The 20,327-nt window shown below is 42.1% G+C and overlaps 1 protein-coding gene across 1 annotated transcript in view; it reads left to right on the plus strand.

The window, feature by feature from the left end:
* Nucleotides 1-203: 203 nt before the first annotated feature.
* Nucleotides 204-20,327, plus strand: part of slc7a11 (solute carrier family 7 member 11) — a 153,485-nt gene continuing 133,361 nt past the window's right edge. Inside the window, exons 1-2 of the mRNA XM_078404639.1 lie at nucleotides 204-838; nucleotides 12,863-12,989. Of these exons, the coding sequence (XP_078260765.1) occupies nucleotides 565-838; nucleotides 12,863-12,989 (401 nt within the window). The 5' untranslated portion in view covers nucleotides 204-564. The remainder of the gene's footprint in view (nucleotides 839-12,862; nucleotides 12,990-20,327) is intronic.

Below are 20,327 nucleotides of genomic sequence, written 5' to 3' on the forward strand. Positions count from 1 at the left end.
ACATGGGTAGCAGGATGTTGGAAAAACTCCAACTTACATGTCAGAGATATGGGAAACAAGGCTAAATTGTTTTAAAACATGCTTGTAAGAATTGCTAAGCGAAGTATATATATACCCCCCCCACCCCCACCACCCCCCCCCAGCAGCGTGGGCGCAATAAAGTTCTCAGTAATTGTAACTCTTTGTATTCTGGCTGATGCAACACATCCTGAATGGTGACATCAACTAAACGTGTTTGTTTGCCTGAAAGTATGCGGAAGCCAAAGTGTGGCACTCAGGAGGAAGGCGCATAGACTGATGTACACATCGGCTGATGCAGATATACACTTTCAGGTACAGAGACGGCCGCACGCATGTACATGGATCTGACACACACAGACACACAAGTAGGACACGCAGATAATCAACAGTGAAATGAACAGCGTTAGCAAGAAGTCAATTTAAGCCACGCACACCTGCCTTCATTCATTGCAGTACGGTATCCAGGACAGAGGGGGTTGCAGTGGGATCAGCGTCCGAGAGACTAAAGGAAAAGCCCGCGGAGTGAGCCAAGGTTACTGAAAGATGTCTACTAGTCCCGTACCGGTTATCTACGAGGGAGACGACTTCAACCCGGACACCTGTGGATCCAAGGCGGGCTCACTGAAACCAAGTCAAAACACTGAGGAGACAGTGGTTTTGAAGAAGAAGGTGAATCTGTTGAGGGGCATATCCATTATAATCGGGACGATCATCGGCGCCGGGATCTTCATCTCTCCCAAGGGGATCCTGCAACATACCGGGACGGTGCCCATGGCCCTGGCGGTGTGGGCTGCCTGCGGCATCCTGTCGCTGTTCGGTGAGTTGTGCTCCACCAAACAAACTTTGCACAGCTTTTGCAGTTTGCAGAGCTGACTCCAAACTTCTGTGCACGCTCGCTCTTTGTGTGTTTTTTGTTTAAACTCGAGAAGGCATGATCAGAGCTAGTGATGGTGAGATGTTATAGGAAGATCACTGGAGTCCCAAAACGTTTGTGTTTGGACTAAGGGTGAGCAGTGTGCCGTGATGGTACGGACTGCAATAGACAATAGGTGCAGGAGGAGGCCATTCGGCCCTTCGAGCCAGCACCGCCATTCAATGTGATCATGGCTGATCATTCTCAATCAGTACCCCGTTCCCGCCTTCTCCCCATACCCCCTGACTCTGCTATCATTAAGAGCTCTATCCAGCTCTCTCTTGAATGTATTCAGAGAATTGGCCTCCACTGCCTTCTGAGGCAGAGAATTCCAAAGCATCAGGCGTGAGGAATCTCCCCTTTGTTATAAGTCTGCGGCTCTTAACACTCCAACAGAGGAAGAAAGTTAAACGTCGGTGCCCTATAGTGATATATATTATGTTAAAACTTAAATGCGATCAACGGGTTGAATAGAATTCCAGAGATAAAGATGCCAGTCGCATTGTGTCGGAATTTTCTAAGCACGCGTGCATTGTGCCGGTGATAATTACTTGTATCACACAGTCTGACAGAGACACAGAATGAATGCATGGTTTCGACCCGAAACGTCGACAAATCCTTTTCGCACTCAGATACCGCCTCTTCAAATAGTTGCTTACAATTTATCCGGGCTTGAAGAGCGGGGTGTCATTGTTTTGAGGGCTCAGCTGTGAATGGCGAGCACCCTCATGCCTAACTCCCGCGTCAGTTTCACAACCCCAATTTCACCTGGAATCACCCACCCTGTTTCTGTCTTATCACCCATAGCAACCGGTGTTCTTTTACCCAGGTCTGGACTCTACAGGTGAGGTCCACGTTCCCCTGCAGAGATTGCTACAGCTAATGTTCAATGGTTCAACGATTCCTCTATTCTCACAGGTTTTCAAGAGAGGGAATCACGGCATATGGGGGGAAAAGCCGGAACGGGGTACTGATATTTGGATGATCAGCCATGATCATATTGAATGGCGGTGCTGGCTCGAAGGGCCGAACGGCCTACACCTGTACCTATTTTTTTATGTTTCTATGTACCTAGGTACAGCGAAATGCTTTGTTTTGCATACAACCTGTAAAATCATACAGCTGGGCAGTGCACGTTTCTGGACGTTTCTGATGTCGAGAAAGTTACAAAGGTTTATGGGACAGTCCTGTCCTGAGGCACAAGGGGAGGGATGCCTGCCCATAATTCCTGGACATAAACTGGCAAGCTACCATATACCCCCCACCTCACTCTCCGCCTAATCTTCTCTAGAAAAGAAGCACCAGGACTTTTTTGACTCTTTGCCTGAAATTTCAGCAAGATGTAAACACACAAACAAATTTTATGGCAGCTTGAATCAACTTTGGAAACTTTTCCTGCATTGCCTCTACTGGGTGCTGTGTATTATTCTAATTATAGTGGCAGGTGAACTCCAAGATTTTGTTGTCTGACAGAGTCTGCAAGTTTTTGTACACATAATAATTGGCTATCATCTAAGACAGTCATTAACACAATTTTCCAGAGTAAAGCACATGTCCATGCATGCTGATCATGAAGGTTTTGCACAGTGTAATCTTCAATGTAAAAAGTAGCTGTGATAGCTACTCAACTCGACCATTTGGTCTTTATGATATAAGCAACAGCTAAATCAAGATAAGCTGACTGGGTTTTGTAGGATTGCTGATTAGGGTGACTAATTTTATTTTGAATCCTTTTGATAGCTCCAATGAATTGCAATGCATTGGTCAACTGGAGCATGCACCCTGCTGAGACATTGTGGGGAAGGGAGGCACTGATTTATGGGGAGGGGTGTTATTAGGAGTTTGAAGGAACCTTAACTTCTTATCCACTATAACTGCTGAAAGTGCTCAATGAAACCCAGAACTAAAACATTGTTGTTGGAGCAACTTGAAAGAGGCTATTTTGAATGAGGGTCCCGCAGTTAACTTATGCATGGCAAACATCCACTAAAAAACGATCAAAGTTTCTGTTCATGGCCAAAGCATTTTTAACTCTTTAATAAACTATTCAAGTTGCCATGCTGTTAGAGCTTAAGCAATAACTTGCTGTTACATATGTTACGTAATGAAAGGTGTTACACAATTGTATAAGTCATAGAAGCAGAATTCGGTCCATTGAGCTTATTCAATCATGGCTGATCTATCTTTCCCTATCAAATCCATTCTCCTGCCTTCTCCCCATAATCTTTGACATGTTCCCTATTTTTCCCTTCAATTAATTTAGAGATACAGCATGGAAACAGACCCTACTGTCCACCAGGTTCTCGATGACCACCAGTCACCCTTTCACACAAGTTGTATGTTATCTATCCCACTGTATCATCCAGTCCTTACACATTTGGGGCAATTTTGCAGAGGCCAATTAACCTGCACGTCTTTGGGATATGGGAGGAAACTGGAGCACTCATTGGAAACCCATATGGTCACAGGGAGAAGTGCAAACTCTGCATGAACGGCACCCGAGGGCAGGATTGAACTCGGGTGCAAGGTGCTAGGAGGCAAGAGTTCTACCCGCTGCACCACTGTGCTGCTTAGCACATTTGCGGAAACTGGGAACTGCATCTTCGTGTGGTGAACGGTGTGTTTGTACTTGTGCAACTTGTGGTAATGTGAAAATATGCAGTTAGCTCCAAACAACAGCTATATGAAAAATGCCAGATAATTTGATTTAGATTTGTTTATTGAACGGTAAATATTATTGAGAATACTGACGATAACTCCCTTAATAATTTGATATAGCATACAGAGCCTTGGTTTAACACTCAATTCAAAATACGTGTTTCTGACTGTGCTTCATCCTCATCATGGGTTATGGGGAGAAGGCAGGAGAATGGGGTTAAGGGGAGGGTAGAGATAGATCAGCCAGGATTGAATGGCGGAGTAGACCTGATGGGCCAAATGTCCTAATTCTGCTCCTATCACCTTATGTCCTTATGACTGTATCGGTATTTTATTGAAATATTGACTTTTTCAAGAGGGAGTTAGTTTTAGCTCCTAGGGCTAAAGGGAATCAAGCGATATGGGGAAAAAGCAGGAACGGAGTACTGATTTTGGATGATCAGTCATGATTACATTGAATGGCAGTGCTGGCTCGAAGGGCCGAATGGCCTTCAGTACCAATTTTTCTGTATTTCGTTGTTTCTGTGTCTATGACAATAAAACACTCTTGACACTCTGGATTCTTGATGAGTACTGCACTGAAGGTTCACCCTAGATACTTGTGCTCAAGTCTCTACGGTGGAATGTGAATGTATAATATTCTGTCCTAAGATGTGAATGTTATTAATTGAACTTCAACAGTTTGAAGCATGTATTCAAAATAGCAATGGATTATAAGGCGAAAATCCAACTGAGAGCTTTAGTTGCACAACAAAATTGAAAAAAGTAAGGCTGGCCACCCAGTTCACCTCCAGTTCACAGGTATGAATCACTGACTGTCATCCAAGAGTTTTGTTTTATAAATGTAGCAAAAATCTCATGTGATGTTATTCATCATGAGTCAGCAATTTCATTTTTTAATAACAGGTTGTGACAAATCATGTAATCAAAGGATATGCTGCATGCAGTGCTACCAGATGATTTATTTTAGTTTTCTTAAACAGGTATAAATATTGTCATATCTACTGAGAATAACTCCACTAATCTTTAAAGTCATGGATTTTTACATCCACCTGAGATTGCACACGACTGAGGTTTAGAATAAGAAAATAACTGCAGATGCTGGTACAAATCGATTTATTCACAAAATGCTGGAGTAACTCAGCAGGTCAGGCAGCATCTCGGGAGGGAAGGAATGGGTGACGTTTCGGGTCGAGACCCTTCTTCAGACTGAAGAAGGGTCTCGACCCGAAACGTCACCCATTCCTTCTCTCCCGAGATGCTGCCTGACCTGCTGAGTTACTCCAGCATTTTGTGAATAAATCTGAGGTTTAGAATCTCTGATTGTGCAGCATACTCTTAGTACAGGGTTGATGTAGTAGCCTGGAATTTGAGCTCAATTCGTTCACGTGGAGCTTGAAACTATAACCTCCAGTCTGAATGTGTAGGAAAGAACTGCAGATGCTGGTTTAAACTGATGATAGACACAAACTGGAGTAACTCAGTGGGGCAGGCAACATCTCCGGAGAGAAGGAATGGGTGACCCATTCCTTCTCTCAAGAGATGCTGCCTGTCTCGGTGACTTACTTCAGCTTTTTGTGTCTACCCTCAGTCTGAACTGAAGAGGTCACCAACTGAGCCACAGAAGTGTTGAAGTGCATGGCTTTCAATGATTAGATTAAAAAACCTTATAGATTGTAATTTGTTGACTTTTGCGTCTAGGTTGTAATTTGCGTCTTGTCTGTGAACCAGGAGCCGTCTTCAAGTGTATCTTTAGTGAATGCAAGTGAATCTCACTGCAGTGTTACATGCCATGAATCAGCACATTATCAACTCCGATGACATAATGTGACGGGGGAAGTATTCAACGAAAGCACAGTCTAAGTCATTTAATATAACAAGAGAAATGCATTCCTTAATTTATCAGAAAGCTTTGTGAGCGGTTTAGTTTAGTTTAGAGATACAGCATGGAAACAGGCTCTTCAGCCTACTGAGTCCGCACCGATCAGCGATACACGCACATTAACACTACCCTACACACACCAGGGATAATTTACACATACATCAAGCCAATTAACCTACAAACCTGTACGTCTTTGGAGTGTGGGAGGAAACCAAAGATCTCGGAGAAAACACACGCAGTCACGGGGAGAACGTACAAAAACTCCGTACAGACAGCACCCGGAGTTGGGATCAAACCCAGGTCACAAAGGCACCAACTCTACCGCTGTGCCACCGTGGTCTCATGCAATGTCATGTCACAACTGTCCAAGTCATTGGTGACACCTCATCATTTGGAGTGCTGTATGCAGTTCTGATCACCAAGCTACAGGAAGTATACAGAAAGGGTGCAGAAAAGATTCATGAGGATGTTACCAGGACTGAAGGGCTTGAGTTTTATGAGCGGCTGGGAAGGCTGGACTGTTTTCAATAGAGCATTGGAGGTTGAGGTGCGACCATATAGAAGTATGTAGAATCATGATGGTGTACATAAGGTCACAGATTTTTCCCCCAGAATTATAGTCTAAAACTAGAGGCTGGAGATTTAAAGTGAGAGGGGAAAGATTTAAAAGTCACCTGCGGAGCAAGTATTCTACACAGTGGGTGGTAGGTATATGGAATGGGCTGGTAGAGAAAGCTGTATAGGCGGATACAATTACAACAATTAAAAGACATTTTATGCAGGGGTATGAAAGGGATATGCACCAAACACAGGTAAATAGGACCAGCCCAGGAGGCAGCATGGTTGTGTTGGGTCCAAGCTACATAACTCTGATTCTGTCACTCTTATACTAAATAGCAAGATCAAACTATTAATCTGTATGTGGTGACTGCCTTTTTTTTGTAATGTTCTCATTAAAGTAATTCAGGGCATTGAAACTGTTGGAAATTTAGGTGGTCGTCGGGAAATTAATGTAATTATGGATGTTGAATTAAATTAGAATTCATCCTTAATTACAAGAATCATTTTTTAATTAATCTGATTTTCCAGTAAACCAGTAGGCTCAATGAACTCGTTATAAACTACTTTACAGCTTTGCCCAGCTTACTATAGGCAAATAGTCAGGACATAACGAGAATACTCACACAAATACAAGGCCATTTTGTTGTGGCTCATAAAACAAAAGAAGGGTTAGTGATTTAGATTTTCTTTTTTTTAGTGGGTAATTCAGAGAAATGCCCTGGTTTTATCAGGTATATTGCAAGATGCAAAACCTAGACAGTGTTGCAGACATTAAAAGCAGAATCAATAAGGCTAGGGTGGTGTTTAACATACTCAGGAAGCTCAAAACACATCTCAATCAACACCAAAATACGCATCTTTAACTCAAACGTGAAGCAGGTGATGCTGTATGGATTAGAGACATGGAAAACGACAAAACACACTACAAACAGACTGCAAACATTCATTAACACCTGCCTCAGGAGAATACTAATCATCTGGTGGAGAGACAAAATAAGCAATGTGAACCTGTGGAAAAGAACAAACCAGTATTCCATTGACATACAAATTCGAAGGAGAAAATGGAATTCAATTGGGCACACCCTCAGAAAACCTGCCACAAACATCACCCGGCAAGCCCTGAAATGGAATCCCCAAGGAAAAAGGAAAAGAGGTCGCCCCAAGAACAGCTGGAGAAGAGGTGTCCAGGCAGAAATGTCTGGGAGTGACTCAACTGGGGAGACCTCGAAAGAACCGCCAACAAGCGAGTGAGGTGGAGGACATTTGTCAATGGCCTATGCTTCCTAGAGGAGCAAAGAGCTTAAGAAGACATTTGGTGGGGTGGCCCTTTCAACTGATTACCATCCTTTAAAATTATTTGAATGGTGTGCTCCTGAAATCATAGTTTTAAAACTATGTATAGTAGTTACTTTGAAACTGAAGCTGATATTGTGAGCAACATCATCGATTCAATTCAAGGTATGTCCAGGCTGAAACATTGGGCGGCACGGTGGTGCAGCGGTAGAGTTGCTGCCTCACAGCGCCAGTGACCCTGGTTCGATCCTGACTACGGGTGCTGTCTGTATGGAGTTTGTACGTTCTCCCTGTGACTGTAGATTTTCTTTGAGAGCTACGGTTTCCTCCCACACTCAAAGACGTACAAACTTGTAGGTTAATTGGCTTGCTAAAATTGTAAAATTGTCCTTAGTGTATGTTGGATAATGTCAGTGTGCAGGGATCACTGGTCGGCGCGGACTTGGTAGGCTGAAACGCCTGTTTCCACGCTGTATGTAAACTAACATAAACTACTATAACAATGCACGAATGTCTGTTTGATGTTCTTCCATTTCTAGCAGTTATAAGGATGGCACAGTGGCTCAGCTGAAGTGGCACAGAAGAACAAATCTGATCACATAATGAACTGCAGAGGAAGAGTTTTGCTTTAAGATAAGACTAAAAAACTTGTAATGTAGCAACATTAATTACCTTAAGCTATCCAAAATGGTTCACAGGCAAAGGATTATGTTTTAATTTTAATGCGGAGAAACACAACAGCCAATTTGTACACAGCAAGTCCAATAAATACTGATGAGATTAATGACCTGGAAATGGAGGTAAATGTGTAGAAACTGCAGATGCTGGTTTACACCAAAGATAGACACAAAATGCTGGAGTAACTCATTGGGTCAGGCAGCATCTCTGGAGAAATAAAATAGGTGATATTTCAGGTCGAGGAGACCCTTCTTCAGACTGAGAGTCAGGGGAGAGGGAAACTAGAGGTATGAAAAGGTTCAGGACAAATCAGAGCCAGTACCGATGACCAAGGAAATGTGGAGCCCACAATGGTCCATTGTTGGCTGTGGAAGAGGTGATAACAAAGGGATGTATGGATGCAAACAGTGGAACTATCAGGATGACTAGGGTGGGGGAAGGTTGGAGAGAGAGGGAATGCAAAGGTTACTTGAAATGAGAGAAATCAACATTCAGTCTGAAGAAGGGTCTCGACCCGAAACGTCGCCCATTCCTTTTCTCCAGAGATGCTGCCTGGCCCGCCGAGTTACTCCAGCATTTTGTGTCTATCTGCAATATTCATACCGCTGGGTGAAGATGGCACCTTCTCCCTGTAACCTTGCGGGTTTCTTACAGGTGGTCTGGTTTCCTCCTACATTCCAAAGACGTGCAGGCTTGTAGAACCATTCTACATTTATTATCAACTTCTGCTTTGATCTGTGTTTCCACACATTACCCCTCCATATCGTTAGACTCCCTCTTCCCTGATTCTGAATCTGAAGAAGGGTCTTGATCCGAAAACGTCATCTGTTCCTTCTCTCCAGAGATGTTGCCTGTCCTGCTGAGTTACTCCAGCATTTTGTGTTTATCTTCAATGTAAACCAGCATTTAATGTCCTTGATACACAGGCTTGTAAGTTAATTGGCCACTATAAATTGCCCATAATATATGAGGGGAATGCAAAAGTGGGATAACATAGAACTAATGTGAACAGGTGATCAATGATTGCCGTGGACATGGTGGTTAGAAAGGCCTATTTCCATGCTGTATCTTTCAATCATTCACTCAATGTGATTGTATAAGAGAGACTGCAGAGGATATTGGAAATTTACAGTTGCGAGAGAAGATTGGATGAGCTAGTTTTTTGAAAGAAGGTGGGGAAAGACTTAACTTTGGTAACCAATATTATGAGAGGACTACATAGAAAATATACACAAGATCTATACACCCCCAGCAGATGGATAAAGCATCCAAGGTCAGAGATTTAAAGGAATGTACGATGGATTAGAATGAGATAAGGAAAACCTTTTTCATCCGGAGAATAGTTGGGACCTGGAACTCACTGCCTGGAGGTGTGATGGAGGCAGAAACCTGAATCATACTTAAACAATACTTAGATGTGTACTTAAAGAGCCATGGCTTGCAGTTATGAATCATGTTGGACGGGAGATTGGGTTACATTTCTCTTTTTTAACAGCAGAGCTGTGATGAGCCACATGGCCTCCAGTATATCATAAATCTCTCTGATCCTGAAATATGCCATGTACAGGAAATCTATACTGCTATCTGCCGCCCTGGTAGAAAACCTTCAATTCAAAAGCACTTTGAGATGAAAAGAGTAAACTTTTCTGGCAAAACAATTTTGAATGATACTTTATTATCATATGTGACATGTCAGTGAGATTCTTTGTTTTGCACACACAAGTATGCAAAGAGCCACCACATATAGGGGACCGACAAAGTTACTAAGTACACCATTTAGTCCCCAATGGTCCTGGAGGGCCAAAAGGCTTGTTTCGTTGCTGTATCTCTACATTAACTAAATTAAATCACTTGCCAGGCTTACTCCACCCATCTGCTAATCAAGTCCCTCCCCTGTATTCACCAAACTTGCCAGGGCTTGCCCAACCCCTGCATCTGTTTGCATCTTTCTCCCCACTAAATCAGTTTGAAGAAGTATCCTGACATGAAATGTCTTATCCATTACCTCCCCAGACACTGACTTGCTCCAGCGGCATTTTTTTGTTTGAGGTTTCAGCCGCTGCAGTTTCCTGTGTTTTCAAGTTCATGATGGTGACCAATTTCAGCAAAATTCAAGAGTGTATTTAGTTACTCGTAGTTTGAAATGAACATGTTCTATCAGTATGTTACTATCAGAAATCATTACCATTACTATAGGAAAAAAGTAGGTGCGCATTGTAATACTTCCAATTCTTTCTGAGCCCATTTTATATGACTGGCATTGACAAATTAACACTCAATATTTTGAATTTTATAATACGTAACCAACCAGATTGTTACTTTTGTGGCTCAATACCCATTAATGTTGAGAAATGAAACCTAGTAAAATTCAACAGCCATCAGAAATATTTGCAGGATGTGTATATGCAGTTATTAATAAATTCTGTTGGTGATGCACCAGTATTCATTAGTGAGAAGGAACCCTGCTGCCATTTTTAACTTTGGCTTCTGTTGGGGATATATCGCAGAGCTGATCAGTCACTCATTACCCAAATCCATTCATTTTAAATGAACAAAGATTGAGGTTATCCTTCAATAATCTCTTCTATCGAAATGGGAAGTGGCTGCTTCAAATACAGACATACTCTCATGTAGCACACTCTTTACGCTGCTGGCAAAGGTGTTTTCTCTCAAACATCGTGGATCATTCATCAATTAAAGTCTTTCAATTTAGGAATATCTTGATCTCAATTTTATTTTCTAATTTTTATCCCTATATTTGTGTGAGACTTAACAATGAATTTCAGTTAGTGATTTTAACATATGGCACAACAGTTAAAAAACAGTTTAATTCTGTCCACCATTTGCAGTTCCTTTTGTCTCCAGCATCTGCAGTTCCTTGTGTATCTCTAAGTCCAATTCTATCCTTACCCCAAAGTCCACAAGCATATATTTCCAACAGAAATTACTGTGTTGTAGCTTTGAATGATCATCATGTGTTGAGATGTGTTAAAGGGACTGGAACATTACATTGTAATCATTGTATTTTTGCCTCTAAATCAGTAGATTATAAATTACACTTAGAACATGAATTCATAATCTAGGATAACAGCTAATGTAATATTGACTCGGCAATGGATTGCAGAAGGCATGCATGGCATCTATATACTAAAACTCTCGTTTGTTTGTTTGTTCCTGAACTACAGCCAAAACGGTATACGATAGCGCGACAATTTTAGGCCCACCTTACTCACCGTCGTCCCTTTCGTGCTAATGGAAGAAGTTTCATTGAAATCGGTGTAATATTTTAAAAGTTATTCACATTTAAAAGTTTAAATCTATCTCCTGGGGAGGGAGGTAGGAGGATAAGGAGGGTTGAGGGGGATGGAGGGGAGGGGAGGGGGAGGGAGGGAGGAGGGGGGAGGGGGAAGAATTGAGGAGGGGGGGAGGAGAGGGTGTTGCACCAATGCAGGAGAGGTTTGGGCACAACGGGTCCATTTGGTCTAGTATTAAATACAACACTGTAACTAATTCAGATGGACATAATAGATGCCATGGCAGATTTTTGGATGAAGAGACTTCCCTAAGTCAATGCCCATCCCAAAACAGATGATCTTGGTTCATCTCATTGCTGTTCATGGGCACTTGCTATGTATCGATGGGCTGCAGCTAATTATCAATGAGGTTCTCTGAACATTCCAGTGTTACTTTAATGCACGGATCCTTTTCAATAGACAATAGACAATAGGTGCAGGAGTAGGCCATTCAGCCCTTCAAGCCAGCACCGCCATTCAATGTGATCATAGCTGATCATCCACAATCAGTACCAAATTCTTGCCCTTTCCCCATACCCCATAACTCTGCTATCATCAAGAGTATCTAACTCTCTCTTGAAAGCATCTAGAGAATTGGACTCCACTATATAACCATATAACCATATAACAATTACAGCACGGAAACAGGCCCGTTCGGCCCTACCAGTCCACGCCGACCACTTTCTCTGACCTAGTCTCATCTACCTGCTCTCAGACCATAACCCTTCAATCCCCTCCCATCCATATATCTATCCAATTTACTCTTAAATAATAAAATCGAGCCTGCCTCCACCACTTCCACCGGAAGCTCATTCCATACAGCCACCACCCTCTGAGTAAACTGCCTTCTGAGACAGAGAATTCCACAGATTTACAACTCTGGATGAAAAAGTTTTTCCTCATCTCCTTTCTAAATGGCCTACCCCTTATTCTTAAACTGTGATCCCTGGTTCTGGACTCCCCCAACATGTTTCCTGCATCCAGCGTGTCCAATCCCTTAATAATCTTATATGCTTCAATAAGATCTCCTCTCATCCTTCTAAATTCCAGTGTATACAAGCCCAGTCGCTCCAGTTTTTCAACATACGACAGTCCCACCATTCCGGGAATTAACCTAGTGAACCTACAAGGCTGCACTCCCTCAAATACACAAAGTTTTTTTTTGCAATATGGTGTGTCACTTTAATATTGCAACTCTATTTTTCTCTATCTTGTAGAAATTATATGCAACATATGAGTAATTTAGAAATGATTGATGCTTTTGTGTCTTATCTGAGTCTACTTGGCTCTGATGCTGCAGCAAGTATCCCACCACGCTTGTGCATATGACAATAAACGTGATTGACTTGACCCGAGCTCACTTACACTCCACCCCACTTCCAACCATGGCAGAAATAATTGAGAATTAATTTCATTGGAAAGACTAAGTAGTTTCAAGGTCATTTGATTTTGTAAGAAAGTACCAGATACCAGAAATTAATCTTTATTCATTTATGAATATATTAGGATAACTTTTTGGGAAGTGACTGTGTTTTTATTCCTCTGCTCTTTTTTTGTTATCAGGAGCACTGTCATATGCTGAACTTGGAACAAGTATACCTAAGTCGGGTGGCCATTACACATATATCCTGGAAGCCTTTGGTCCACTGCCCGCATTTGTTAGAGTCTGGGTGGAACTGATCGTCATAAGGTGAGTAGATTTCTGAAGGCTTATTGCTTACAGGCAGGGAAGATCCATCTGTGTACCATGTGCTCCATTGTAGAGTTGGAGGAGACTGCAGGTGCTGAAATCTGGGGCAAAATAAGCAAAAGCCGAACTCAGCCGGTCAAACAGCATCTGGGGAGGCAAAAGGAGCATTGTCATATTGGGTCAAGACTATGCATGAGAACAGGTGCAGGACCAGCGTCCTCTGGCAGGCTCTTGATCCGAAGGAGCGAGCATCCCTTTGCTTCCACAGATGCTGCCTGACCCGCTAAATTCCTCCAGCAGTTCGGTCTGTACACAGTTGTTGTTTGTGTTTTCTTTAGATTGATTGGAAATCTGAACCCATCACATCTAAACAGATTTCAAGAATCTATGGTCATTTCCATGATTAACCTTTCCTTCGAAAATACGTTGGAGGCAATATGAAGAGTGGCGTTATCTACTTTTTTTCCTTGATTTCTTGGATTTGGTGCTGTCATGTATAAATCTGCATTTGTGCACTTCTGGTTAAGGCAGTAAGAAATCACATGGTGCCTTTTCACAATTTTAAATATGCACTTTGGCCTAAATCTGTCCACATGATCCTCCAGGTTTTTGCTGCCAACAGACTAGTGAAAGTACAATAGAATCTCAAGGCCTTGGTTTGAAAATGCTCCTCGTATCAAGGCTGATTAGCTATGTTTTCAAAACTTTCTGGTTGATTTTCTGAATTATTGACCCACTTTGATCCTTCCCTCATCCTGGAGAAACCCTACATCTTCAGGTGTAAAGACAAGGTATTAAGAAAGAATCTGAAGCTAAAAACACAAAATTGCTGGGGTAACTCAACAGGCCAGGCAGCATCTGTGGAGGTAAATGCACAGCTGTTTCGGGTCAGGACCCTTCTTCAGATTGATGGAGCAGAAGGGTGATAGCTGGTAAATAAAACAGAGAGAAATGGGTGAGGCAAGAACTGGCAAGTAATGGGTAGATTCAGGTGAGGAGGTGAGATAGATGGAGATAGTAACCAAGGCTGGAGCTGAAGTGGAGACAAAAGGGTGTAAATGTGGATTTTCATAAGAAGGATGATGGGGAATGAAATGTAAAACCTGGGGAGGGATCATAACTGGAAACGAATGGCGTGTATGGGGGAAAGGTGAGTGAAACAACGGTTGTGCACATGCGGTGGGGGGTTGGCAGAAGAAGGAATATTTTTTATCTGAAATTGAAGAATTCAATGTTCATGCTGTTGGGTTGTAGCCTACCCAATGTGAATATGAGGTGTTGTTCTTCTAGTTTGTGTGTGGCCTCACTCTGGGAGTGGGAAGGGAAGCTAAAATGGTTAACAACCGGAAGCTCCAGCACGCAGTGGCAGAGAGAAAGCAATTGTTCAGCGAAACAACCATGAGTCCACACTTGGTCTCACGGATTCAGCATAGGTCTCATTGAGAGAAATGAATGCAGTAGAAAAAGTTGGAAGAGGCGCAAGTAAACCTGTCTCACCTGGAAGGGTTATTGGGGTTCCTGAAGCTAGAAGAGGGAGAAAGTGTAGGGACAGGTCTTACGTGTATTTAAATGTTGGTCACATAAGACAGATCACGTAAGGATGGTAGATATCCTCCCCTGCAGAACATTAATCAACAGATTTTTTAAAAAAATTATAGTTTTGTATCGATCGGATTAGTACAAAGATTAGTTGTTTTTAATTAATTAAATTTAAATTTCATGGCCTCCATAGTAGGATTTGAACTTTATTCTCTGGATTACTAATTGTTAATGTAATCATTATACCATTATTCTTAAGTAGCTTGTGCTGCAATTACTTGGCATATCAATCACAGGCAATTTCAGATGTTTCAGTTGAAAATAACCTGCAATAATTCAGGTCATGATGAACTTTTTAAACTTCTTAAAGAGAAGATAATCAGTGTTTTGAACCAGTGATGGAAGTCATTGAGAAACCTAAGAGATGTTTGGGATAATGCTGAGAGAGAGAGAGACATGGGGGCAAAAACCCAACTAAAGCTGATCATGAAATCCTGGTTCAAGACATGGTGTTAAGAATAGACATATTGCATTCAGCATCAATTACCATGTGTACAATGATGGCTTCCAACTCTGTTTCCTTTGTAGTACATTGATTTTTTTTTGTATGCTTAAATTGTTACACATTTGCTAAAAGTGAGCATTTGTAAAGCAACTTTTAGTAGAGAAGAACATTTACCAATTAGTCAGTGTGTTATTTTTAGCAATAGAGAAGGAGAGTAACTTTTGCGGAGTAATTGACAAAAGCACTTTCCTATTAAAAGTTGCTTTACAAACGCTCACTTCTCACAAATGTGTAACAACTTAAAATTCTAAAAGCAATGTACGACCTCAGACCTTAAAGAGAAAGATTTTTTAAATGTAATCATAGACGTAAGAGAGGGTCCTGAAACCTGCTCTACCATGCAATATCACAGTTTATCTGAGTATGGGCTCAACTCTAGTTTCCTGCTTATTCCTATATCTCTTGATTAGTTATCAGTTCATAAGTTGATAAATTATTAACCAGGTATTGCTCAAAAGTTTAGAACAATCAATTGCTCGGTCAATTTAAAGTGTGTCTACCTGAGGAGTGATTCCATAAATCATATCATAAAATTAGTCAACTGGATAATTGATCATTTGAGCAGCAATTACCTTCGCCAACTAATACTGTTGAAGTATGAGTTTTTAGGACTTGCATCATAATACCCTTGAAGATTGACCAAGTGTTTCAGTTTGGTTTCGTTTATTGTCATGTGTACGGAGGTATAGTGAAAAACCTTTGTTGCGTGCTAACCAGTCAGCAGAAAGACAATACATGATTACAATCAATGCATTTACAGTGTAGAGATACATGACAAGGGAGTAACGTTTCCTCAATGTCCCAAAGTAGCAGTTTGTAGATGTGTAGATGGGACATATTAGTCTGCATGGACAAGTTGAGCCGAAGGGCCTGTTTCCGTGCTGTATGACTCTATGACCCTACTACTCCACACAGCAGGCAATGTTTCAGCTCAATGCTATATTAGAAGAACTGAAAACCTGCTCCGCTCACCCCGAATCAGGGACACTTGCAAGCAGGGACATTAGCTCTCCCAATAATTGTCTGAAAAATATATGTATACCATGAGGTGATAGGTATATGTGCACGCATTCATAAGGAATATTATGAGTGCATATGGCTTCTCACCAAATGCCAGCAACTTTAAATCATTTCACATGAAACTATGATGTATGTAGATAGATGTAGTATGTAGATGTGTGTAAGAAGACAAAATGGAATGAATACGATGATTCTTGTTTCATTCTATTTTTGGTAGTCTATGTCATTGGAATATAAGAATTAACCTTAATGCATTGGCATAATTATAATGCAGCCGAATTATAATGCATTAGCATGAGAAACTGGTAACGAAGATGTAAAGGGTAGATACATCATTTTGAGAAAAAGGTTGTACCAAGCCAGTAAATGTTCTAGTTAACCAACAGGGTTAGCAACCATGGAGTCAGTCGTGATGTGCTGAGTATAGAGCACAAGCAAAAGAGGGCAGCGGAGAGAATGCCAACTAAAACTACACAAGCAGAAGCAGCAAATTGGCTTCAGAGGCTGCAGACGAGTACCATGGGCAAGGACATACACAGTTCTTTTAGAGGGGAACAAAACTAAGTAGGTACATTGCAGCCACCAGAACATTTTGGTGTGTGTGCAGGGTAACAGTTGGTGGCATTAGATAACATGAAAAGTTCAGTACATCTAAGCTGTCTGTAAATAAAACTACTTGTGGCTGATTGCATCAGTTGACCAACTTCAATGGCCACAAATTGGCTCAGAAAATTGGAGCTTGACTGGAAAGAGATGTTTCGATGCTTCAAAATTTTAGCCAAGAAAAGGAAGAGGAGAAAGTTGTTTCATCATTGTGCCCATTTTTGTCTGAAAATTAAATTCCTTATGGTAATGGTCTAAGCTTCTGGATGAGTTTGGAAGTGAACAGAAGATGTGCTCCTCTGAGTTTCTGGTTGCTGTAGGTGTAAACCCTAACCTGTAGCTGATTTGGTTATGTGGTAAATGATTGTATGTAAACCACAGTGCACGAGTCATGGAAATGTCATCTCGTCCCATTTGCCCTGATACGTACAACGTCACCTATTCCTTTTCTCCAGAGATGCTGTCTGACCCGCTGAGTTACTCCAGATTTTGTATCTATAATCTAGGCCCCCTGATGGATTGTGATCACTATATATTCCTCTTGCTGTCCACTTGAGCCTGCCTAGATTTTGATCCACTCTGCAACACTCAGTGATGTGCGAGGAGGTCACATGATCAGATCACTCTTCCTACCTTCCTCTTATCCTTATCTGGATCACCCTCTCCTCCACTCCCTCTCCCCACCCACCCTCTTCAGCCATTACACTCCTTTAAGCTCTTGCCACACATGGCCAGACACTAGCCTCATATTAGTCTTCAGCTCCCATTTCTGTTCCTTGGGTACCAGGCAGAGCCACGTTCTTTGCCAAGCTCCTGCCCCAACTCTCTCCTGCTCTCGGCCCCTTTGCCACCATGTTCTGTCTGCATACCCAGTGCTTTTCCCACCCTGCAGTCTCAGTACACTAGGCCCATCCCCCACTTAGCTCTCTCCATATACCAGGCCGCTTAGAACATAGAGCAGTGCAGCACAAGAACAGGCCCTTTAGCCCACTATGTCCACCAAACATGATGCTAAGACCATCTCTTATCTATGTGCACATAATCCCTATCCCTCCATTCTCTGCATGTACATATACCTGTCGAAAAGTCACTTATGTGCCATTCCCACTCTCTTCTATCCATATGTCTCACCCCATCCTCACTGTGCTCTGTCCTTAGAACCACCTACATCTCTCACTGCACCTGGTCCCATTCCCATTCCGCACTGTCTCCACGCTTGGCCCTATTCCCATTCTATTCTGTCACCACACCCGGGCCATTTCCCATTCCGCTCTGCCCGCACACCCGCCGCATTCCCATTCCATTTTGTCTGCACACCTGGGTCTATTCTGTAGAAGGGTCTCAACCCGAAATGTCAGCCATTCCTTCTATCCAGAGATGCTGCCTGTCCCGCTGAGTTAGTCCAGCTTTGTGTGTCTCCCATTCCTACCATGTTCTGACCCTATTGTGCTACATCTGCCCTCCCATCTGCTTTCCCATCAGCGTTCCCTCTGCATGTTTAGACCCTTTCCGCAGTCACACTCCATCCCCACAACTGTCCATGTTCTCGACCATACTCAGGCCCACCGTAGGGGCTGGGGCAACCACTACCGATCTTGCAGGGAAGGCCACTGATCTCTTTTGTCAGTAGATTCTAATCATTTGAGGCTCCATTTCAGATTCCTCAGGAAAGCCTGCTTGTTAAAGTTTGCCAAAATGAAAATGATCCATTAATCCCCATTCTCTGCTTACTTCTCAATACTGTTTAGGCAAGTTGCTACTTTAATGTGCTTCTAGGCACTGCAGGCATTAGTTCTGACACAGAGGGAAAACACCCACGTCTTTGGAAGGCAGTGTAAGTCTAACTGTCACCAGAGGTTATGGTTGTTTCGCGTGATATTGGCAGCACACTTTAGGAATTCTTGTCTGATTGAACTAAGATCAATCTGGAAATGTGAACAAGTTGTACTCATTTTGTCAAGAGGCACACCTTTGTTTATAAAACACTCACCCAAGCTACCTGCGCTGGCTGGTGCCCAGCTTTCTAATAACATTGTTGTACTGAATTTGAATGGGGAATGGTTCCAACCTTTCACTTGCTGCTGTGGCATTTGATTTCAGGAGGAGAAATAATAATTTTTTTAAAGGTTTTATCACATAGATGAGAAATAACATGACCACAATGATCTTTAGCGATTTTCTGATCTTTTGGAGACTTTAATTTTCAAACAACATCCCTCTTCAAAAGCGATTTATAATGTTACAAAAAGGATTATTTACAACATATATCTTAAAATAAAATCAGGTGCAGACCCTCATTCGGGAATGGGGCTGACATGTCAACCTGCACATTTTCTTTTATTTCTCTTAAATCACATTCAATTTAAAGAGGTTGAGAAAGTAGATTGCTTCTGACAAGGGATGTAGTCAGAGAAGGTCATTTATTCTTTCAACGGGTACCAAGACTTCTTTCAACAGATGTAAGAAGGATCCTTTGTGCATAGCTGGAGTGCCAATGCCACTGCACACTATCCTTGAGATGGCTGCTATCCATCCCTTCTGGGATATGTGTTTGGCTAGAATGTCTGGAAAAGGATGCAGGGGCCTTTGCCAAGCTGCATTCTGTACAGTTGCATAACCCAGGATTGCTGCGAGGAGATTATCACGTGCACTTTGTTATGCCTGAAACTTGCTGTGCCTTTCAGTGCCAGGAACTGTTCACAAATTACTGTTGCAGATTGGTACAATATAAGATCCAGGACTATGTACTAAGGGATGCACTGAAATTGAATACAGCTGCAGAGTAGGCTGAGGGAAAGGCCACAACTTTGCCTCCTCCTACTGCTCAACTGCACATTGAGATGCAAAGAAACTGGGTTGCAAAACCAATTCAAAGTGCTGAAGTAACTCAGAAGGTCAGGAACCATATCTAGAAGGCATGGAAGGCACGGGTAGGACCATTCTTCAGACTGATTGGACACATGAAAGAAAATTTGAATTCATGCTGATATAATGTAAATTTATGCAAATGGAACAAAGTGTTTTGTGTTGTAAAAGGGACATTTGAATGTTCTATATTTGCAATTTTTTAAGAAAAAATAACATTTGTTCTGTGCGGCAAGAAGATCCTTCCCTGTCATACCCTTTGTGCGTGGTCACTGCATGCGGCTCTCAAGCCATACCTGGTGGGGTAGTCATCATGCAGCTCGGCGTGGAAAGTGCATTTGCCAAGGTCTGGAAAGGAATGGATCTAGTTTAGTTAAGTTTAATGATACAGCGCGGAAACAGGCCCTTCGGCCCACCGTGTCCGCGCCGACCATCGATTCCCGCATGTTGACACTACCCTACACACTAGGGACAATTTTACATTTATACCAAGCCAATTAACCTACAAACAAATGGAGTGGCATTGTCAAAATATATCCTGAAAATAGGACTCCTAAGCTCCAGAGCAGTAGGCTGGGTCAAATAACAGCTGCTGCTGGAAGATCATCAACTCTTTTGTGGGATATATTCGACATAGAGAATGAACAGGAGGAGGAGGAGATACTCCATCAATCATAACGTTCACCATGCGCCACCTTCACTTTGTTTTTAAGGAGGCAAAATCAAATACAACACAATTGAATTTC

Source organism: Rhinoraja longicauda, chromosome 1 (assembly GCF_053455715.1).
Source record: "Rhinoraja longicauda isolate Sanriku21f chromosome 1, sRhiLon1.1, whole genome shotgun sequence".
Taxonomy (NCBI): Eukaryota; Metazoa; Chordata; class Chondrichthyes; order Rajiformes; family Arhynchobatidae; genus Rhinoraja; species Rhinoraja longicauda.